Source organism: Crocodylus porosus, unplaced genomic scaffold, assembly GCF_001723895.1.
Source record: "Crocodylus porosus isolate Cpor-Errol unplaced genomic scaffold, CroPor_comp1, whole genome shotgun sequence".
In the NCBI taxonomy this organism is placed as follows: Eukaryota; Metazoa; Chordata; order Crocodylia; family Crocodylidae; genus Crocodylus; species Crocodylus porosus.
Window position 1 is genome coordinate 5,742,213 of NW_017728916.1, and position 21,924 is coordinate 5,764,136.

General features: G+C 45.7%; 1 protein-coding gene across 8 annotated transcripts in view; it reads right to left on the bottom strand.

Moving 5' to 3' along the window:
- The window catches only part of DRP2 (dystrophin related protein 2), a 60,738-nt gene extending 39,761 nt beyond the window's left edge, over positions 1 to 20,977 (bottom strand). Inside the window, exons 1-4 of one of the 8 annotated variants that reach the window (XR_002101344.1) lie at positions 19,699 to 19,812; positions 19,009 to 19,158; positions 6,042 to 6,195; positions 359 to 492 (exon numbers count right to left, since the gene is read on the bottom strand). Coding sequence is in view for 6 of the 8 variants with exons in the window: in XM_019536303.1 (XP_019391848.1) it covers positions 359 to 492; positions 6,042 to 6,149 (242 nt within the window). In the remaining 2 variants the exon portion in view is untranslated. Of the gene's footprint in view, positions 1 to 358; positions 493 to 1,639; positions 1,818 to 2,740; positions 2,917 to 6,041; positions 6,196 to 13,699; positions 14,021 to 19,008; positions 19,159 to 19,698; positions 19,826 to 20,826 lie in introns of those variants that run through there. The other 7 variants (XM_019536303.1, XM_019536300.1, XM_019536302.1 and 4 more) reach the window with 7 other exon arrangements.
- Between the last annotated feature and the right edge of the window lie 947 nt (positions 20,978 to 21,924).

The following is a 21,924-nucleotide window of genomic DNA, read 5'->3' on the forward strand; positions in this document are numbered from 1 at the left end:
CGGACTTGATGATCTGCTCAGGTCCCTTCCGACCCTAGGAACTATGAAACAGAGGGGCAGAATGAGGCAGGGAGGAAAGAGAAAAGAGATGAGATATAAAGAGAATGTAAGGGGGAAAGAAGGAGCAAAAGCACAAGCACATGAAAATGAAAACAAATACACTTCAAGCAGAGGATGCAAGTCAGTGACTCAGAGCATTCCTGGGTTTGCAGGCCACAAGGGAAATAGATCTGAGGTCACTGGGACCTTGGGTGGCCAGCTAAGTGAGTAAGATCAAAAAGCTCATGTCCAACATCTCCAGCAAGCAAGACCCCCAAGCAGACACAGGCCACTGAACATGCTCCATGCAGAATCCTACCGAAGGCTGTGGGATTTCTTTTTGATCTCGTTCCAGCACAGATTCATTTCCAAAGCAGTCTGGAGCTTGACAACACTCTGTGGAGTCTGCTGGGTTACACTGGGCAGTCCTGCACCATCTTGAATGGCTTTAACCTAGGCAGAAACACACACATGTCTGACAGATCACCCTCAAAGAGAGCTCATAAGGCTAGTGCCATGCTGAGATCTACCACTGATTTGCCAGGTCTTCTTAGGCCTGTCCATTAACCTTTGTGTGCTGTGCCACAGCTTCTGTAAAAAGGGATAGAAACAATCTTACTTCTCACAGGGGCTCAGGTTGTTAATAATGTTTAGAACATTATGAGGGCTTGGAAGAAGGATGCTATAGCCATATGACACACAGCATACTTCAAGGGGTGCAGGGGTTTGTGTCTATACTCCCAGACATTGTCAGACTGATATCCCAGCATCCCCTTGTTATGGTGCAATAAACTAGCTAGTGTTTGCCACCAGTGTTTTCTACTTTACTGAATAAAACACAGACCCCACACTGCTAACAGCCTGGAAAGACTCCCCCGTACCCCTAGTGGCATGAGCCTGTGTTTTTGGGGTGTGAGGATCACCACCACCATGCAGTCCTGTGTGACCCAGATGTGAAGCAGTGACAGCTGGGAAGTCCTAAGTGACCACAGATGTGTTACAACAAAGTCCCTGTTTTGTGCTGCCTGGCAGACGACAAGCTTCCACCTCCGCAGACAGGAGACAGCAGGAAAGGACACTCCCTGACTATCAGGAAGCCATGACTCTGCTCCCTCTCTGCACCCACCCCAGAATGAAGACTAGGCATGAATTCCAGTGAGACATGGTCACAGTTAAGCCACGTGAAAGACAGATTGTTTCAGCACTTATTCTCATTCAGAGTCCCTTTCACCAGAGGATCCCCAAGCACTTTACAGTCATTAATTCAGCCTGACAGTCCCCCAGGATCTGAGGAAGCAATATCCCCAACATACAGGCAAGGAAACTGAGGCATTGATCCAACAAGCAATTCCCACGGTGAATCAGCAGCAGTCAAGAAAGAAACCATGTCCCTTGCCTTCCCCGTCTCAGTTATGACCATTAATTCCTTTCACACCAACAGCAAGGGCACAGTCCCTCCTCACTGGAGACACTAAAAAACTAAATCAGATGCAATCCAAAGTGTCACCCAGGCACACTCACGCTGTGTGTTGGGGTTCTGTGGGTAGAAGCCTGGTATTTCCTCACTAGTAGAACACCTTGTTGCCAAAAATGTACGAACCTTTAGCATTTTTCTAGGTGGGAAGTGGCTGTGGTTTTCAGGAGAAAAAGCAACATTTCTCTCCCATTCCGATTTATTAGCCAGGCTCCCAAGTGGCAGTCAGTACCAGGAGCCCTCTTCACCACACAGCACACACTCCACAGACAGAAAGAGCTTCACAAAAGAAGTGTGGCCATGCCTAGGGGGAGTGGCAGTTATCGAAGCAAGCACTGAAGGAGGCAGCAGCTCAGTTTGCCTTTGCGGTGGCTCGTGCTACACATGCAGGGCCGTTAATATTGTAACAAAACTCCGGTCACCCAGAACTATCCTTTTGCTGCCACTGAAGTCACTCTAAACTTCATGGTGGGACTGGGAGTTCTGCTCTCCCATGAGAATAAGGTCCCTTCACTCCTCAAAGCAGGGAAGGGAACCATATCCAACATGAACATCAGGCAGAACTGAATTGCCTACATGACAGTGTAGCCAGGTCACTATGGTAACAGTCACAGCTCCCCAAAGAAGCACTGGGGATACTGAATGGTCACAGAAAGGGAAGGTGCATGGTTTTATGTTTAATCAGAAAACAATTAATTTTATGGCTTCTCAGTCTGCCATGGTATTTCCAGGGGCATCAAGCAAGCAGAGAGAAAACCATCAAACGCTACAGCACAGGAGGCTCAGAAAGAGACACGGAAATCATTCAAGCTAAAACTCCCACCTGCATATAGGAAATAAATACACTTCACATGCTAGTACACACAACACCAGAAAAGAATGGAGGTTAGCCCTGCATGTCCCCATGAGAACAAAGGCCAGCCTCTGTCCCAGGGGAAAATGCAAAAGGATCAGGGCTGAGCTGGGGCAACTGTGTAAATAACCCTTCAGGAAACATCATCCTCTCTTGCCTAATTTAGAAAAAAGTCCACAGCACATCTTCAACACATCCTAGGGATAATCCACAATGACAGCAGCCAGAGAGTGGGGGGGAACAAAGCACTCCTACAGCAAGCACCAGTTCACAATGGCTGCAGCTGCAGCGGTGCCTGGATCCTTTTCCCCTCAAAACTCAGACACATCTGAACAGGTTTATTTTCAGACAACACATGCACAATCTTCCCCTACCTGTGCAGGGATCCATGGCATGGCTGCTTGGCTTCTCTCTCACAGGAGAGAACATTGCACCTCAGCTCTTGCTGGGCCATCAGTTAGCTCCAGACAGACCACAGCAGAAGAAGGCAAACATCCCATTCAAGGAAGAGACTGCCAGGGCCAGGAGCGGGAGGGTGAGGAGCAGGGTGGGAAGGCTGAGAGGAGCTTGTGGCTGCTGCCCTGGTCGCTGACCCCCCAGGAATCCAGAGGGGGGCGGCAACAGCAGCCGCTTTGCCGTGAATCACAGCTTTGTCCGGGTGGAATTCCACCTCCCTCCAACCTGCCTGTGCCCCCACGGGTGCAAGGGCAGCGGTTTGTGAGAGCATGAGGAAGGGAAAGAGAGGTTGCAGTACATGGGTGTGAGAAAGAGACCTGAATGGATTGTGGAAGACCCTCTCCCCCCAGCACCAGCCCCACAGACAGAAGAAAAAACAGTGCTAGACAAGGGGTGTCCACAGCACTAGTAATGGCAATGCTAAGTGAAGACAGGGCCCCTGGAGCAGCAGTGCAGGAGGCTTCCGCCCCCCAAGGTTGCAGGAGTGCTGGGGTGTCAGAGTTGGCTGTCAGATGAAGGATTCCCAGAAACAAAGTACACACAAACTTTGAGCTCCAGGATGGTAAAGGCATAGGGAGAAGCTGGGACATCCCAGAGCCCCCTGGCAGTGTGAAGGTAGCACGGTGCAATTGAAATAAAAGTTTCTTGGGTTCTACTATATGAGAATGACAAGGGGTGCAAAAAAGACTGCTCTGGATGAGCTGCAGAAGTGTCCTACAGCCATCAGTGCCCTTGCTGATTATCAGTGAAGAAGTGTCTCTTCTTGGCTCACTCCTCTAGGAGGGGGAGCAGAAGCTACCGCGAGTTCCCAAATGGGGTACCACATGTGCACCCTGCATGGGCAGCCAGGACCTTCTTTAAGGACAGACATAACCCCCCAAGCCATATTCACTGCTCGCCTGGCAAGCTGCTGGGGCACCCCCATCCCAATGCCCACGCATCAGTGTGAACATTCCTGGGCATGGCTCACACCCCTCTGAGCCAGGCAAAAACAGTTTGTTTTTGCCAGAAGGATTCTGTCCCTGTCCTCTGGAGTCTCCCACAGAGGTCTCAGGAGTTCCTGCAGCTTGGCATTGTTTCCATGCTCAGTTCCTCCTACAGGAATGCTATGAAAAGCTCCCTGTATCATTCCCTCTCCTCCCCTCCTTCCTCTGCCTGTGTCCCTGTCTGTCTGTTGAGCTGTCTCAGCCACTGAGCCCTCTGCTTGCTCTGCCTGCCTGCCCTCTCTACCTGTGCCTTCTCCTGCCATCCCTCTCCATCTCTACCCATTTGTCTCACCCTCTCTCCATTGCGTTGCCCCAGTTGATCCAGGGGCCTCTCATACTGATTGAATTGGCAGGTTGCATACGGGAGGTTCAGAGCTGAAAATCACAGCTCCCCATCGTGGTGGGAGTCTACTGTAAACCAAGGACATGAGCATAACCAGCTCCCCGATGGGCTATGCTGTGGCAGGGCAGACACCACATGCTTCGCAGCAGACAGAAGACAAAGAAGTTACTCACACCAGTGACTTGCAAGCAGAGGAAGCCAACTGCCTGGCACCTGTGCAGCAGAGGGCTGGATTTGTTGTAGGAGCCAAAGTCAGGAGAGATGTGGGGCAAGCAATACACAAGCCCAGAGTATTTTCCTACAAGTAGGCCTCAAACATCAGTGTCTCTACAGACTGCTACTTGTTTCAAGCATCTGTAAGACAATGCTTGTATGTTCCCCTACTTAGTTGTACTCCCTCTCCACTCCTTCCTACCGCCAAATCCACCCCAATAGAGGGTTAGATAGACTGTTTGGACTGATCCTCTGCCTGCCCATAGTGGGGGAAAGCCAGTTGAAGAGAGTCGCTTGCTTTTTGCCCTCCTTCCCTCTCACCTTCCCAGTTGCTCCTTGTTGAATCTAATGGGTCATGTTCGAGCTTGCTTACATGCACTTCCTGGTGCTAGCTATCGAACAGCCACCTCTAGTCAATAAGCAGTGAGTCAGAACAAGCCAGGCCCATCTGTGATCTTCACATTTACAGCCCAGCAACTGAGGGGCTGGTTCAGACAGATAGATGCCAGCTTCTCACATCTCCAAGTTCTCCTTCTGGAGTCTTGGCTCTCCCAGGTGAGGCAGGCCACACTTCAAAGGCAAATACACCATGCAGCTAACACAAGTCCAGCTTTGGGCCCCACAATCTCAGCTCCTCACTTTCTGAAGCCAGCAAAAGTCTGGTAATGCTGAGAAAAAAACTACTCAGGCCAAAGGGGCCTAGCATCTCTCTGAAGGAAGCATTGCCATGTTGGGTACAGCCAAGTCCAGCATCCTGTAGGCAACAGAAAAGGCTCAGTGACACTATGTGAAGGAACAGTGAAAGGGAAATGAAGCTTTGTAGCAAACCAGCAATATGGAGATGCAGACAATCCTCTGCAATGGGATAAAGCCCTGGCTTACTCAACTTGGCTCTTTTTTACAGACAAGTCACCAGCAAGCCTCAGACAGCTCAGCACAAAAAGTGCAAGGTAGATACACAGCTAGTGATTCCAGACACAGCCTATGGGAGGTGCACACAGACCAGAGCCCCGCTATCAAGATGGCTTCCTCTTCCTGACAGGCACAGCCACACAGAACCCCTGCCTGCTCCAAAGCTCAAGGCTGGGATTTTCACAGGCTGAATCCTGAAATCCCAATATCCAGTGCTGCCAATACCCCAAGCGTTCAAAAATCAAGAATCTGGCGCCAAATAATCTTGGTACTTAAAGACAGTGGGCACCTTCTTGGCCTTTGGATTCCAGGACCTTTACACTATACCTTAGTCACTCTGTGAGGGTTAGAAGCTCGCTTTTCAAACACCAACAAAAGGAAACTTGAGATTCTCCTCAAGTCACACAATTCCAAGAGCTGGTACTTCAAGGGAAACACCAAATATTGCAAGAAGTAGCAAAACAAACACAACCAGCCCCTCTCCCAACACACATAAGACACAGCAAGGGAGTTTGATATCCAGAATGGGAACCAGCCCTGCCTGCCTGCTGTCTCTAGCCTGTCTCTACCTGAGAAAACGCTGTGCAGTTGGCAGGTGCCACACGAGTGCAAAGTGTTCTCATTAGGTGAAAGCTCAGAGTGGCAGCAGAGGAGCCAACAGCTACCCTACAACCAAGACTGAGAGAGATGACCATTTGCTACAAATTAAGATATTTGGTGATTGAAATTTAACAAAGTGTTATTCCACAAGCTTGGCACCTTTACCTGAGACTGTGGGTGAGAAGTGCTGCTGGGATCCGACAGGTCTGCTGCGCGCCACTCATGACATCGTGGGAGAGCGTAGGGGCATTCCTGCCTGACCATCGGCTGCATCAGAACAGAAGTTCATGGGGATGGAGATAACTCTGGGCCCAGGCACCTGAAACACAATGTGAAAGCCATTGGACCACCTCTCATACCCCATCACTGAGAGATGGCTGGTGTTCAGCCAGAGAACTAGACATGCACAGTAGCCAGTTCCAGATGCTTCTGAGGAAGACGCAATTCCTCCACAATGCATGCACATGCATTATACTGCATCCTGGGCCAAGACATAACTTCCTGACCCCTGCTGCTGACCAGCTTCCATCTTGATGCCTGAGGACTAAAAGGACTCATTGTTTTTACCCTAGAGCTGGTGTTGCCTTTTCATAGAAAAATCTTATCCTTTCCTGAAACTTAAAAAGCAATTTGCTTTAACAAAATCCTGGGGTAGTGAGTTCCATGCTGTAAAACAGGTCTTTTCCTTAGACTACAAGTGAGAGAGAGTGCTGTAGTGCTTTAAAACGAGAGGAGCCAAAAATTGCCAGGGGCACTAGGAGCACTGTCTGCATTTATGTTCAAGTGTTTCAAAGTGTATTATTCCTGCCCCTCAGTAATTAGAAGAAAGATTAATTGTAGGACTAGTCTACAGCCCCAGACGCATGCATGCACTACAATACAGCCAAGTGCTCCATAATGAATCAGCAAGACAGGGCATTTTTTAATGTATAATCAAAATAGTTCACACTGGTCTCTCACTTACCGCACTTATCTCAATCTCTACTTCTGCACTGCTTCTAAACTTCTGTTTACACACCAAAGCGCAATAAACTAGGAACCTTTCTTTGAATAAGGACAAAAATATTCTACAGACCCAAGTACTGCAACTTAGGTTCCAAAGGGAAAAAGAACAAGATAGCAGCTTGAGCAGTACATAGTTTGCATTATCATTCCATGGCACTTTCACAGAAGGCGCTCACTGTGCTTTACAACCACAAATGAATGCTCACACCAACCCATGAAACGGTGATCCTTATACCGTTCCAGTCTATGAAAAGCTAAGGTAAGCTAATACACACACGTTATCTGATTTGCCTAAGGTTGCAAAACACCAGACAAGCTGGGACACAATCATTGCAACTCTAAGCTCAGACAGGACCAGTGCCAGGAAAGGAGCAGATCAATTAATTCATAACTAAAGGGGATTCATTTTGTACAGAATTAGTGTACAAAAGGATATGCATACCACATCAGCTGTACAGGTCTGACACTCTAGGGGTCAAGGCCTTGACAAACAGAATAATATCTGAACGCTGCACACAAGGGGTTAAGCCTGCCCACTGCAGCATCGAAGGATTCTTCTTTCTAAGGTTTGACCCACACGTCAAAGCTGTTCCCCCTCCCTCATGAAACAATAATATAGCTTCAGCCAGCAGCCATCACTTTCAAGTGATAATGGGACTGTTTCAAAGGTAGTCTGTGAGAGAAAAAGGAGAAGTAATGCAGTTTGAAGAAAGTGCAGCTACCTCCCTCGAGGCAGATGTCTGTCTCACATGGCCCCACTCAGAACAAGCGAGGAACTTTCTGATGGATTCTCGAAGAACAGAAACAGGCAGCACACACTGCAAAGGCTCCAACAGAATTGCACAAGTTGGCAAGGGGAAAGTCCCTAGGCCATAGCACTTTCTGGCTCTTTTCTTTCTCTATTCCTTTATTCAGTTTGCTTCCACTCTCGCAGTCTCCCTTGACTACTGCACGTATTCAGAGTACAGCTCATCCTATTATACTTTCTTAAATTTGTTAGCAGTTACTGGATACATAATTTCCTCCATATCCAGTGAAGCAACCAGTTTTGATCTGTCCATCATACCAGTCTTGTCACCTAACTTCCTGCCCATCTACATGGGCACTGGATATGTACTGAAGCTATCCTGTACTGGTCCTGGATTCTTCTAGCTCTCCTCCTCAACCCTGGAGGGAGTTATGTAGGTAATACATCTACAGCTAGAGCTTTCTGAACTCAGCAGCACCTTATGTACTCCAGTGAAATGATAAATGACTTCTGCCTAATGCATTAGCACTGCTAGGATCTGGATTCTCCCACTTTGTCCCACACACTTCCGCTTTGAAAGCTCCTGACAGAACAGGATGTGTGCTGCTCCTCCTGCTTTAGGTACCAGCCAGGCAGGTCACTTAGTGGGACTGAAATTCAGAGGGCCTGGATATCTGGGCATTAGTCTATATTGCACGCTATTGTACAGCTGGAAAAGCAGAGTCCTTGCACCAGTAAGAAAGACCACTGTGCAGTCATTGTGCCTGCAGTGCAAAGGGCTGCCTGTGTTTTCCTCAGTTTCCTAACGAAATAGCCTCTGTTGCACAGTACAATGGGGATACAGTGAGACATTCTGGAGTCAGTACTTAAGCAGCCACCCTGCAGGAAGCAATGCTCGCCACCCACTCTGGAACACGCAGTCAATAGAGCTTCCCATTCCAGCCATACTGCGATGTAACACATGTGCAGCTTTAAGGACATAACCTGTACCTTGCTTTTGCCGCAACTCTTCACAAGGTGAAGGGACTAGCCCATTACACTGCTTTTCAGTTGGTCTGACAAAAGAGGCATAATAGGCCTTGCTAAACCAGTTCTGGATCAGCCTCTAGAATATGGCTTAGTGCTTCACTCAGGAATCTACTTATTGCTTCTACTTACAACTCCATTGCAGCAGAATCTGTTGATTTGATCAAGTGGCAGCATTTAGGCAAACAAAATGTGCTGAATGGGATAAGCCCTTTGCATCATCGCCCACTCATTTCCAGCAGCAATCCATCTCTCACATCCATGAGGAAGATGACTGATCCCTGCCAAAATATGTGCTGAATAAAAAGCAAGTGGTATTTCTTTGCTGATGCCTGTAGCCACTAGTTGGCACCCAGAAGCATGAGATGTGATCGCCTTTAAATAAGGTCCTGAGCCAAAGCCAGGTTCAGACTCCCCCCAAATCAGTAAGGAAGCCATCTTGAGATGAACTCTGCAGCAGATCTAGAGTGCCCTAACCAAACCCCCAGATTAAGCACCTGCAGCTTTTACAGAAGTTTAGATGTGGACGCTCTGTGTCTTGTTCAGCATACACTCGACACAGCAACTGTGAAGTGTACTTTACAAGCCAATGTATTTCTAGCCCAAAACCTGTTTTCAGTCACAAGCATCCTCAAAAATCTTCCTTCTGGACTCAGACTTTCAATTTGGGGTCTTGCCCTACATTATGGCAAAAGTTTGAGTCAAGGCAGTTTGGCCATTACTTTTAGGTATGGAAATACAAACATATTGTCTGCTGCCAAAAACATTAATGACTTCTGCTTTCTAACTTACTGCACAGCAGAAGAACTAACGCCTTTGCTCAGCATGCCTGGAGTCCCCAGAGGGGAAAGGTGGGAGGGTTTAGGGCACATGAAAGTTCAAGTGCCATGTTTATGCACAAGCAGTAGGAGCTTTTGTTTCAGTTTAGTTGCATGCTGCCAAAGGAAGCATTCCCAAGCCATCAAAGATCCTTGGCTTCCCTTGAGACTGCAACAGCACATCTTGTTCCAGAAGAAGTTGCCTGCTGCACATGCAATAAGTAATTTATGCCAGAAATCCAGACCCAGGGGCTCCTTCTCATGACTTCACTGGGGCTAGGAACTGATGGCAGAAGAACAAGAAGGCACCGCTGTCTAGGAAGAGGGCCAACTAAACAGAAAATGAAAATGAAATGAATGTCTTTCATCTTCTTGCATATTGGTCATTCACTGTATACAACCCTCTCCCTTTTTGCTCAACTCAGGAGGAAGAAAAAGACCACAAGCAACCCCCCACATGAGGTCTTTCCACTTTCCTCCATAAGTGCTGCCAATTGTCACACCTGGAATGTAACTGGTTTCAGTCCTAAAAATGGAACATCAGCTGACTGGAACTTGTAGCTCCTGCCTCTCACTTTAGTAGGGCTTGGCTCTTAAGGAAGAAGAAAACACCTATTTAGTACTGAAACACTAAATATGCATAGGTCACACCTGCTCTTTCAAAGTAAAACAAAAGCTCTGATAGAACCAGGATCTCTGCTGGGCCATAGAAAATGTTTAGATTTACTTAAGAAAAACTTTTAGCCTGATCCAGTGTCTAAGGAGCGGTAGGGCCTGATATTAATAGAACTGATAGCACTCCGTGTCTCCCTGAAGACCTACTCAGCATCTTGCAGGGACATCTTATACCCCATGTTGGAGACGAGGGAAAGAGATAGGACTGAATAACTGGCACGGAAGGGAAGCATCTCATGGAGATCTCTGCACTTCCCATACATGACAGCAAGAAAGAGTACAGCCTAAGCTAAAGAAGGCTCAGGCAAAGAAACTGAACAAGCAAGAGACAGGCACTGCCTAACTGAACACTTCCACAGTAGCCTAAGCAGGCAGGCTTGCAGGAACCTGGGCCAAATGCTATTTATTATTCCTCTTTGCCTGATTAAAAAGTAACCCCTAGTATATTGTGTGGGGGGAGGGGGACATTATTTCACAACCCCTTCTAAGCTTAGAAGTCTTCCACGCTACTTTCTCCTTAAACCCCACTTATCTCTTCTTACCCTATCTTTTAGATTAGGAATTATTTTTATTGCAGAAGCACCTAGAAGGCCCTGCAAGGGACCATGATCACAGCTGGGCCATCTAGATATTACTGCAATAAAAATAGTTCCTAATCTAAACATGAAGATAGGTCTAGCCCAAAGACCTCACAACCAATGCAGCCAACAGGCATAAGGGTGGAAGGAGAATGTATTATCCCCATTATACAGATGAGGACAGAGGCACATACAAAAGTGACTTGTCCAAGGTTAAGCTAGAAGTTTGAAGCAGAGTCAGGAACTGAAGCAAGATCTCTAGAATGCACTTCTTACCTCAAGAACCTCTTTCCTCTTGCTGTATAGATTAACTGCTATCCCCAGTCTTCTCTTTGTCCTATTTTTGATAATGTAAGCTCTTAGGTCCCTGTTCTTTAAGGGAGGACATGTGTCTTCCTGCACTATGGAAAATCCATCTTCTGTGTTCCATGCTCTACTGGTGTTTTCTAATCACTTGTGGTTTCCAAACTTCCTAAAGTCGTGGAACTCTTTCGTATCACCTCTTCTACCACGTAACTCCGACGTCTGGCTCTGCAGGCTGCACAAGCCAACCCGGAGCCGGGAGCCTTGCCCTTCAATGGTGGCACACTGCCTTCTGATCCAATCTACCATTACCTCCTATCTTTTTGTGGAACCCAGGGTCCCAGGGAACATGGTTCGAAAACCACTGGAACACACTAACCATGCAACATAGTCAAATGAAGATTTTTCTACGTTCTGGCTTCCTGCACACTTAATACTTCATTCTCAATGTAAGTTTAACATATGGTTTTGGGCACTGAGTAGACTGGCCCCAAACCACTCAGCCCTTTTAAATATCTAGTAACAGCATTCAGTTTCCTGACCTTGGAAAGCAATTAATTTTGTAGGCAGACTATCTGCTGCACAAAGTAATATTGTCTTTTCTTTCCCTAGGAAGTATAAATGTTACCTTGTTCTTGTATTAAAGGACATGGTAAAGGTAAGGGGACTGATGAGTTTTCATTCAACTCATCAGCACTCATCTTGGTGTTTATATACGTATGGAAATAAAGCTGTTTGAAAAGTGGATTCCTTCTGCTCTGCATGTCTCATTACACATGATTTACAAGTCTGCTTTTGTGCTTTTATCACTGGCACCCAGCCTGAAAGAGGCTCTGCATGCATCCTTCAAAATATCAGTCTCAAATCTGCTGGGCATTTTTTTTAAACTTAAGCCTTCCATTCTATTTTAACTTAGTTATTTAACCCCTTGATCATGTTACTCTATTTTTAAAGAGGTGTTTGAATTGATCAGCATTTACGGTCAGTCAGATCTATTTTATGCAGCATTCAGTATAGCTGGTTTATATGCTCCAGACAGCAACCTGGAAAAAGGAGGCCCTACTCTCACTTTTGATTAACAGAGAAAACCTGGACACAGCGTTATATTACGGTGAGCAATGCCTTGAAGCATCAATGTACACGTCACTAGAAAAGAAACATTTCAATATTATGTGCGCTCTAGGGCACTTGGCTCTTTCCTATTGGACCAATCACATGCTTGCTATCTTCAGGGTCCTGAGGGTGCTGGCACAAAACACCGGAAATGGGAATATGCACTACTGGGAACTGTTAGAGTCAACATGCACCCATGCAAAATGGGAACCCCAGGACATAACAGACATACACATGCAACAAGTCTGCCAGGGAATGAAAATCCTCATGGCACTGCATACGAGTATTGGAAACTCGCAAGCATCCCAAGCCCCATCCTCTGCATATAGGGAAAGGTAAACCTTCGCTTTCCAGGCAATCCAGAAATTTTATTCTAAAGACTCCCCAGAGAACAAACTCTGGCAGCTCAGGAGACAGAACAAGCAAAGCAAAGCACAAAGTGAAGGCCTCTGTCTTGTTTTGGGGAACATGGAAGTCTAAAGACCTGATGTGATTTAAGAAACACAAGCAAGGCGCTGAGCATTGCTTTCCTAGACAGCAAACACAACAGGGAAAAACCTGAGGGCAAATCAACGTGTCTACCCCTTTCTGGCACCACTGAGCATGCTTCTTGACAAAGAAGCCAGAGCAATACCCTGCATTAGTAAACCCACTGCCAGAGCTACATGATTGCCTGGCCATGGGAACAAGAGAAAGCTGCTTTGGGAGATATTAGAAATAGGGACTCATTTGAGAGACAAGTGATATTTACAAGTGCCAGACAGCCCCCAGTCTTGCTCTTTATTTGCCTAGGCTGCCATGTCAGTGAAGGAGGTCAAGCCAAAGGTCTCTCAGCTTTGGAAAAAAGTATCCTAGGTCTTTCTCCACATGCTTCTGAAGCAGAGGTGATGGGTTCTGGAAATAATCTTGGCTACTCCTCCATGAGCAGAAGGGTACTAATTGTATTATGGGTCTCAATGGGGGAGAAATCAAGTAAACGGGTTGGGGGAGGGGAGAGAATGGGAAAATGGAAACATTGTAGACTGAATAAGGAAGTGAATGAAAGGCCAGAGCTGGGGCTATGGTATCTTGATTTTAGCCTGATCTCAGCTTATCACTTGAGACATACTTTAGACTCTGCTTTGCCCTCCAGGCCAATATTGTAAGGAGAAGGTGAGAAGGCCACCATACCTTGCTCCAAGCAGCCCTTCATCTCACTAGAGCATGTCTATCTGGGTAAATACACCTCTAATTTAAAAAAAAAATCACCGTCTTTGGTTCAACTGTGATGTTTGGTACCACTGCTTGTCTCATGAATAGGTATCCACCTACCATTCTCTGTAGAATCAAAGTCTTGGCTCATTCCCCTTCTCTCCCCACATCCTTTCCCCTCCCCTCTTCTTTTCCATGCAAGTTTCCCCACATGCACATATATGGACTATATGAACGGTGTTACCGTGAACAGACACATAGACACATACTCCCACAGCACATATCAGAGGCTAGCCCTGCCTTGCTATTTTTCCCTTTCCCTGCAGAGCCAGGATCTGGTTGGGAAGCAGTTTATATGTGGCCTACCTTCTGATTCCTCCAGGTCTGAAATGCAAGCAGCAGCTGGGCTTCAGAGGTAAGGATTGGGGCTGCCTCTGTGAATCAGCAAAGAAGTCCCTGTGACAGGGATGCATGCTGAGGCTCAGAGCTGCTGTGTGCACGCTCTCACTGTCTCTCCTCCTCCAGCACCCCGTGCTGCTGTGTTGCTATGCAATCATATCACCAGGAGTAACAGCATCTCTCCAGCCTTAGGCAGATATACCCTTGATTTGGCAAATGCAAGAGGAACAAGGACAGATCTGCAAAGTGCCTGGACCTTTTGGAAATTAATCCCAGGGAGGGAAGAAAGAATAAAACGGGAGATGCAGAGGAAGAGACGTACACAGGAGGAGGAGGAGACAAAATACACATGGAGACAGAGGGGGAGACAGAAATACAAATACACACAAAGGCACGAAAGCCTGACCTCTGGAGACCTGATACAGGCTGCTGGATTCCCACAATCTCTTGACTGCCTGGTAATGTCTTTTGACAACATTTCTGAGGCAGTCAGGATGTGTGTGTGGGGGTGGGGGGGGTTCTCATGTTCGGGTGCAAATGTCCATATTTTTAACCCTGGAAATTGCTACATGATTTTTCATTTAAGCAGTAGGAGGATTGGGATATTTGGGATGTTTATTTTACTTGTAATACAGGAAGTAAAGACTTAAATAAATATGTAGCTGTGGTTAAAGGCCAAACAAAAAAAATCACTTATTTTAAAACACATTTTTGTTTTTGGAAAAGAAAAATAGCTAGAGCCAGAATTGGGAGCCAACTCTCCCCAGATGTGGGTATAAAATCCTGATCTGAACTTTGCCAAGTTCAGTGATGTTTAAATTCAGCCCACTGGAGACAGGGCTCAAGCTGCTGAATTGGCTGTGAACCCAAAGGAAGACAGAGGGGTTTGGATTTTAGTCCGTATGTCAAAGTTGCAGTTACATTTTGCACTTCTCTAATACCTTCCACTTGAGGGTCTGATAAAATATCCTGGTGCCAAAAATACTATTCTCTAATTAGGATTAGGGAAAACAAAGCACTATACATTTGCAACCTGTGCCAAGCTGAGGTCACAGCTAGACTGCAGAGTGGGCTCTAGTTGATCCACAAGACTCTCTCCGTCTCTCCCTAAAATAATTAATGCTCTGAAAATAGCAACCCAGTGCCCCCTAAGGCTCTCCTCTGCCTTCCAAGAGCCTATTCAGGCCTATCATGTTAAGTTTTCTAGGTATTAAGTCATGGGCCTATAGAAATAGTATTGCCTTCACAGCTCCTTCTGCTTACAAAGGCCACCCTTCTTACGATATTCATCACGACTGGGAAAACTTCACTGCAACTGAAAATGAAGGCCTGGTTCCCTAATAAATGGCCAGACCTGTCAGAATGAGCAGAACTTTGGCTATTCATGATTCCACAGTGAAATACTGTCTATTCCCAACTGAGACATCCCTCACCTGTAGAAATGGAAGATGCTGCTGACAAATTACACCAAATCTGGGCTGCTTGTGGTAGATCCAGCCCATAATCTGTAATCTGGACTGTTAATGTCAGAGTTATTTAGTATATGGTTACCTGATGGAATTACTTTTTGGCAGCTGCAGTAAGCATTATTTTTGGATTGAGACCCCCCAATATGTGCACACAAGATGGTTTTACTTCCAAACCTAAGTGAATCAATACAAGTGTGATTAAAGGAGAGGACAGCAATACAAAATGACCAGTGCTCACATTACTCGCACCCTTCTGAGAAAGGGACCCAAACCAAGGGAGGTAAGAGTGAAGATTCTGAAGTTATTTTCTTCCCAGATAGCCCTGTGATGGAAAGCATAATTTATAGGGTGTTACAGAATTATAGAAGCATAGAAAAGTATGGTTGGAAGGGACCTTGGGGGGGGGATCATCTAGTTCTCCCCCACCCCTGCTTAAAGCAGGACCATCCCCAATTAGATCATCCCCAGCCAAGGCTAGCTGGGTCTTAAAAATTTCCAAGGATGGAGATTCCACAGCCTCTCTGGGTAACCTGTTCCTGTGCTTTACTACCCTCCTGGTGAGAAAATTCTTGCTAATATCTAACCTAAACTTCCCTTCTGCAACTAGAGACTGTTGCTCCTTGTTCTATCATCTGCCACCACTGAGAACAGCCTAGCTCCATCCTCTTTCAAATCCCCCTTCAGGTGGTTGAAGACTGCTATTAAATCCCCTCTCCGTCTTGTCTTGTCTAGGCTAAATAAGCCCAGTTCCCTCAGAATCTCCTCAGAAGTCATGTCCCTCACCACTTTTGCTGCCCTTTGCTGTACCCTCTCCAATTTGTCCATACCTTTTCTGTAGTGAGGGGCCCAAAACTGAACACAGTACTCCAGATGTGGCCTCACCAGTGCTAAATAGAGGGGAATAACCACTCCTCTTGACCTACTGGCAACACACCTACCAATGCAGCCCAGCATATCGTTAACTCTGGCAACTAGGGCACACTGCTGGCTCATATTCAGCTTATCCACTGTAACCCCCAGGTCCTTTTCTCCAGAGCTGCTGCCCACTAAGTCAGCCCCTAGCCTGTACTGGTGTATGAGGTTGTTCCATCCTAAATGCAGGACTTTGCACTTGTCCTTGCTGAACCTCATGAGATCTCTTTTGGCCTAATCCTCCAAGTAATACCCACATCACTTTGTGCATATTTATAGTGGGGAGCATCCCCTTTTTTATGACTAAGCATTTTAGAACCTAGTTATTTTGGGGTGGCACTTCCTATGGGTTAATTTCAAATTCTACCTTAAGCTTATTAGCATATTCAGTTACCTACTATAATACTACTTGTGGTTTATCCTGATAGCTGCCTAGAACAGAGGTAGGCAAAATATGGCTGGCTGACCAGATCCAGCCTTCCAAAGGATTTTATCCAGCCCACAGTGAGTCCCTTGGCTCTGTCCGACCTAGGTACAGCCATGACGCGTGCAGCTGGCCCTGCTGCCCCCAAGTGTGCAGTGGGGCTGGGGCAGCATGGCAGCTGAGTATGCTTCCTGGCAGCCCCCATACCAGCAGTTCCTTCTGTCTCCACTGCCACTGCCGGACCTGGCGCTGCTGCCCAGGCACCCTAGCCCATCTGCCCTGCACCCCCCGCCAGGAGTGCCAGATGGAGTAGGCAAGGTCACCAGAGTCTGGCCTGGGAGCCACACAAGCAGGGTGCGCTTGGCTGGCCAGAGGGATGTGGCCACAGGCAAGGAGTGGCATGTAAGAAAGAGGACAGGTGGATAGGGCTGGTGCTGTGACTAGGACCGCAGGGTGGTGACAGAGCAGGGCTGGGACTCGGAGCACAGCCATGATCCACTCTTTGCATGTCCTTGTTGCACCAATTCAGCAGGCAGGGAGGGGAAGCTATGAATGTAACTAGCTAGAAAAAGGGAGAATTGTTTCAAAATAAACAGCATGTGACCTGTGCCACCTGCACACAGGGAGAAATGTATACATGAAGCAACAAGTAACACTTTGACCATAGGGGCTTATAGCACAGTTCCCCCCCAGAACGAATAAAATAATCAGTAAAGTAGGTGCATACAGGCCTCCCTCCTTTAGCTACCCTTCCAATAGCTTCCTGTAAACATTTCTACTGTTGTTATGGAATTTATGAAACAATATTGGGTAGTTTGGAAAATCATACAGTCTTCAGACCAACACTGTCAACTTCTACACCAGGGGTCAGTAACCTACAGTCTGTGTGCTGGACCCAGCCCACAGAGCCATTTTATCCAGCCTATAAACATGGGGCTTTGGTGGCATTAAAGGGCAGGGGGCTTTGGTAGTAGTTGTTATCTGTTGCTACGGTGGGAGCTGCAGGGCCTTTTCGCTGGTTGCTGTACAGAAAAGCAGTTGTGGTGGTGGGCTCCTAGCCCCCACTACCTTTTTTACCTTGTCAGTCTGGCCTGCAGTCTTTACAGGTTGCTGGCCACTGCTCTACAGAGTCTTATTTTCCATCTTACCAACCCTTTAGTTTCATTTGTATAAAATGTATAAAGCAACAATGTATTGTTGGGGGGGAGGGGAGGTTTGGAAAAAATGCAGGGTGTAGAAAGGTCAACCAGCCACAGCATGGTGCAAACTACACCATTCCACAACAAGAGACTTTCCATATCGGGAAGCAGTCTTGTACTCCATACTAAAACAAAGAAAATGAAAATGGAGACATGACAACATGGATAAGCGTGATGAGTACACACCAATCTGCCCACTCCTAGTTATGGGTGCACACCAGATATACAACCATACAGAGAAAATCCTTTATACAGCTTTCATCACCAAAGGGTTGCCAAAGCACAGCAATGCAATACAACTGGCCTATATTATTGATAATCCAGGGACAGGTAAAAGCAGCCATCAACTCCTATTGCAACAATTTAGGTTGATATGTTGCAACAAACCAAGGATCTCAGATGAAAAGTAGGCTCCACAGCCAGGAGTATAATTAAAATGGCCCGTGGTACCCAGTGATAGGTCATAACTGTGACATGCAGCCTAGCACTTCACAACTCAGGCAGCAACAAAGGAGACAAGCTCAGAAAATGTCATAGATACACCCTTTTATTTAAGCAGTAAAACTTTAAATTTGATGCAAAAGTTTATGGAAAGCTACCATAATATTTGCAAAAGATGAATGATGTGTTGAGACAACTGACTGTCTTGCAAGGATGTGAATTGCTGAATTCTGTATGAGGTGTGTTCTAGAGACAGCTTAATACAGGAAAACCCACAAAAGAATCCAGCTTCCAAAAGACAGTTTATTGTCTGTTCCAAATTGTTGTAGATTTACAAGGGTCTTGGCCTTTCCTTTCTCTGTATAGTAACAAAAAGCCTGGATAACAATATTAAGATGCAAGTCCATTGACAAATGTGATGGCTGTATAACAGTTAAGTATATAACACAACTCCATAAAAGATTAACATACTTCAGATCTGTGTTCCACCACAATGAAACCAACATGCAGGTAAAGAATAGTACAAATTAAAGAAATATGCCAATGACCATCAAACCACAGTCCATTCTGATCTTCATGTCAACATAACTGAACTGAATACAGCACAATCTCAAAACTCATGTCTGAGATGTACCTGACCATCCACAATATCAAGGCTAATATCCTACTAATCAATGAAAGCACCAACACTCCACCACTCCTGTTTCCAACCAAAATTTTCAGCTCCTGATAGAATATATATTGAAAGTCTACTTAACTCAATTTGTTTTCTCTTCTCATTTCTTCTAGTTGTTAATTTATTTCCTCCAAAACAGTTCTGTCTATACTTACCTTCTCCTAGGACAAAGAGGATCACATACGCACTCACTCTTTCATGGAACACATTGGTATCATCCTCTGGAATTTTCACAGGCCTCCTTCCATTGAAGAATGCAGGGGATCTCCCTTCTAGACTCACCAGTCTTGCAGTTGGATGCAAATCTATTAATTTACAAGAATATGTAAAGTCCTGCCGATTTGAGTGCAGGGGAAATCAAAGAACCTAATTCCAGCCAAAAAGACACTGATTCTGGCTAGCTGCTCAGAGTGAAAGTGCAACAATATAATTCAGATATAGGGAGTGCCCTCTCTGAGTACTTTCTAAAAACATCAGTAATTAGGCCCAGCACATGCACAGAAAGGCAGCTAAGAAGGATTCACTTCTCTTACCTAAGAAGTTCAACCTGCATCACTTTCTGAGTGCATTAGATAGGCAGGCATGCTTGTAAATAAGAGCCCAGAGTACCTTATTACAGGGCAAGGAAGGAAGCTAAAACTGGCGGTCCTGACAGACTTTGGACCAAAAAGATTCTGACTCCTTGCTCAGACACCACACCATAATGAACTTAGTTTATCTAAGTAAGTGCTGTCAAATAAATTACTCTCCCTCCCCAGCACTGATAAGCAGCAGATTCTATCCTGTCAACACTTTACATTAATGCATTTAGAAAAGCACCAGAGCCTTTCCTAATGGTACTTTACCTGCGCAGAACAAATACAAGCAGACAGATGACACATGCTCAGGAACAGAGCTGCCTCCCTTTGTGCTTGCCCCTGTGTAACTGAAATGGCCCTAACTGAATAAGGAGAAATGAAAAAAGACTACAGAGGGGAAAATGTTTCTGAGCAAAGTGCATCGAAGAGCATGGGGTGGGGGTAGAAAAGCATGTAATAGGAAAAAGGGGGGAGAGGAATAAAAAGGACAGAGAAACTGGAGCAGGGGAGGGGGAGAGAAAGACAATGATAGAAAGGGAAATAAAAGCAAGGGGAAATGAGAGAGAGGTTGACAGCTGGCTTTCACTAGCTTTTTGTTCTTCAAAGGCTGTCAAGCATGTTTATGCTGCATCTCTCCATCCCCCTCCCTATTCACTGGGCTTTGTACAAGGAAGAGGAGGAAAGTGCTCACACAGGAGCTGCTGAAAATTCACTTAGACACAGAGCAGAGGTGCCCTAGGAAAAAGGAAACTGCTCAGTGATCTGTATACAGTGAACCATGATGGAAATGTTGCAAACCCAGAAAGTCAAAAGAGGGCCACCAGCACATTTCCAGACATCACACTTTTCTTTGGAGAGATCACATCCAAGGCTTGCTAGAAACCTCACTGTTGAAACTGAGCAAGAATAGTTCATGTGCTAAAAAGAAGTACAAAGAAAATTCTAATTCTGCACATACACAGTGCCTAATGGGAGAGTCATGTTTTCAAAAGAACCTACATACCTTTGGAATTTAAATCCATTGACTGCCATTTGTACTTAGGCACTTAAGTGAACCAAGACACTTCTGGAAATGGGACTTAGTCTTCTGAGTCACTTCTGCATCACTGCAAACTCTATTGTTAGCCACTAAGACTCAATTCACTGACAAGATAGAAAAGCACCATCACCAACAAGGCTGGAAACCACTACCCCAAATTTAGAAATAAAAACCAGGCACAGAGAAATTAAGTTTAGTCACAGGAAGTCTGAATTCTGTCTTGAGTCCCAGTTCTGTTTTGACCCCAACCCTATAGTTATTCCTGTGCTTAACTTTGGAACACTGAGTAACTTCAGTGAAGTGCACAGAAATTACATACTTCAACAAGTGTGACTGGTTGCAAATCTGGGCATTACCTGGAAGCTGTAACAGGTGTTTTCCATGTGTGGAGAAAAAAAAAAAAACCTGCCATACCTCCCTCTCAGAAGCTGCTGCACCATATTAACCAGCCTTCTCAAGTATTTTTTATTAGTGACAGACCATGGCTTTGCTGAGTGAAAGGTTTCCTGGTGGAAATGAAACTCTTGACCAGGTAGGTCTGACTGTATAATTAACAGTCTCTCTTCTTCCCTCACTGTGTGCGCAAAGATTAGCCATACATCATTTTGTCAGAGCCTGGGAGGTGACTGCCCAGGACTGGGGTTTAGAACTGAGCTTTAATTCAGGGATAAAAGGGAGCTGAGAAAGGAGATGATGGTTGGAGTCAGTGGTAGAGCCTAAATTCTATTGATAAAGGGTACTGAAGTGAGCACTAATTATTTTCCTTTGGTACCAGTTAGATGCTATTAGAAGACATCACGAGCACACATATTGGCAGTTGTTAGAGCTGGAATCCAAGCCTCAGAGATTCAATTTCCTGAGTGGCTACAGCTGTACCACCTTCTAAATCCTTGGTCCTGATTTATTCATGGCATTAGGAATGCAAAATACAAGCACAGGGAAGTAGGCCAACAAGAGAATAGAAAGCAGGAACAGGAGGAACCAGGTTTCTTCTTTCCAGCGGAAAACAGGTTGAAATTGTTAACTCTTTCACAACATACTAACAGAATCTGAAGAAGCTATGCTAGCTGTGGAATAAGACCCCAATTAATAAGAAAAGCAAAAATCAGCTCTCTGTGTCTGCTAATTAAAATTTGTTTGTGCTGGGAGAGGCTAAGGTAGCTTCAGAAAACAGTGCAGTTTAACTCTACCAGGAGGGATCTGCATTTTCAGATGCATTATTTTCAGGTCAATTTGCCTGATGTTGGAGGGTTAATTACTTTTATTTTTGAACTGTGGATATACCAGATATTTAGCTGGTGTAAATTAACCTAATTCACTGTTGCAATCAGTAGAATTGTGCTAGTTAACACCAGCTGAGGATATTCTGTCTAATACCTCCATAGTGATTTTCCTATAGGGAAAAGCCTGGTGGTTTGGGAGCTTCTATTCTTACCAGAAAAAGCAGAATGCAG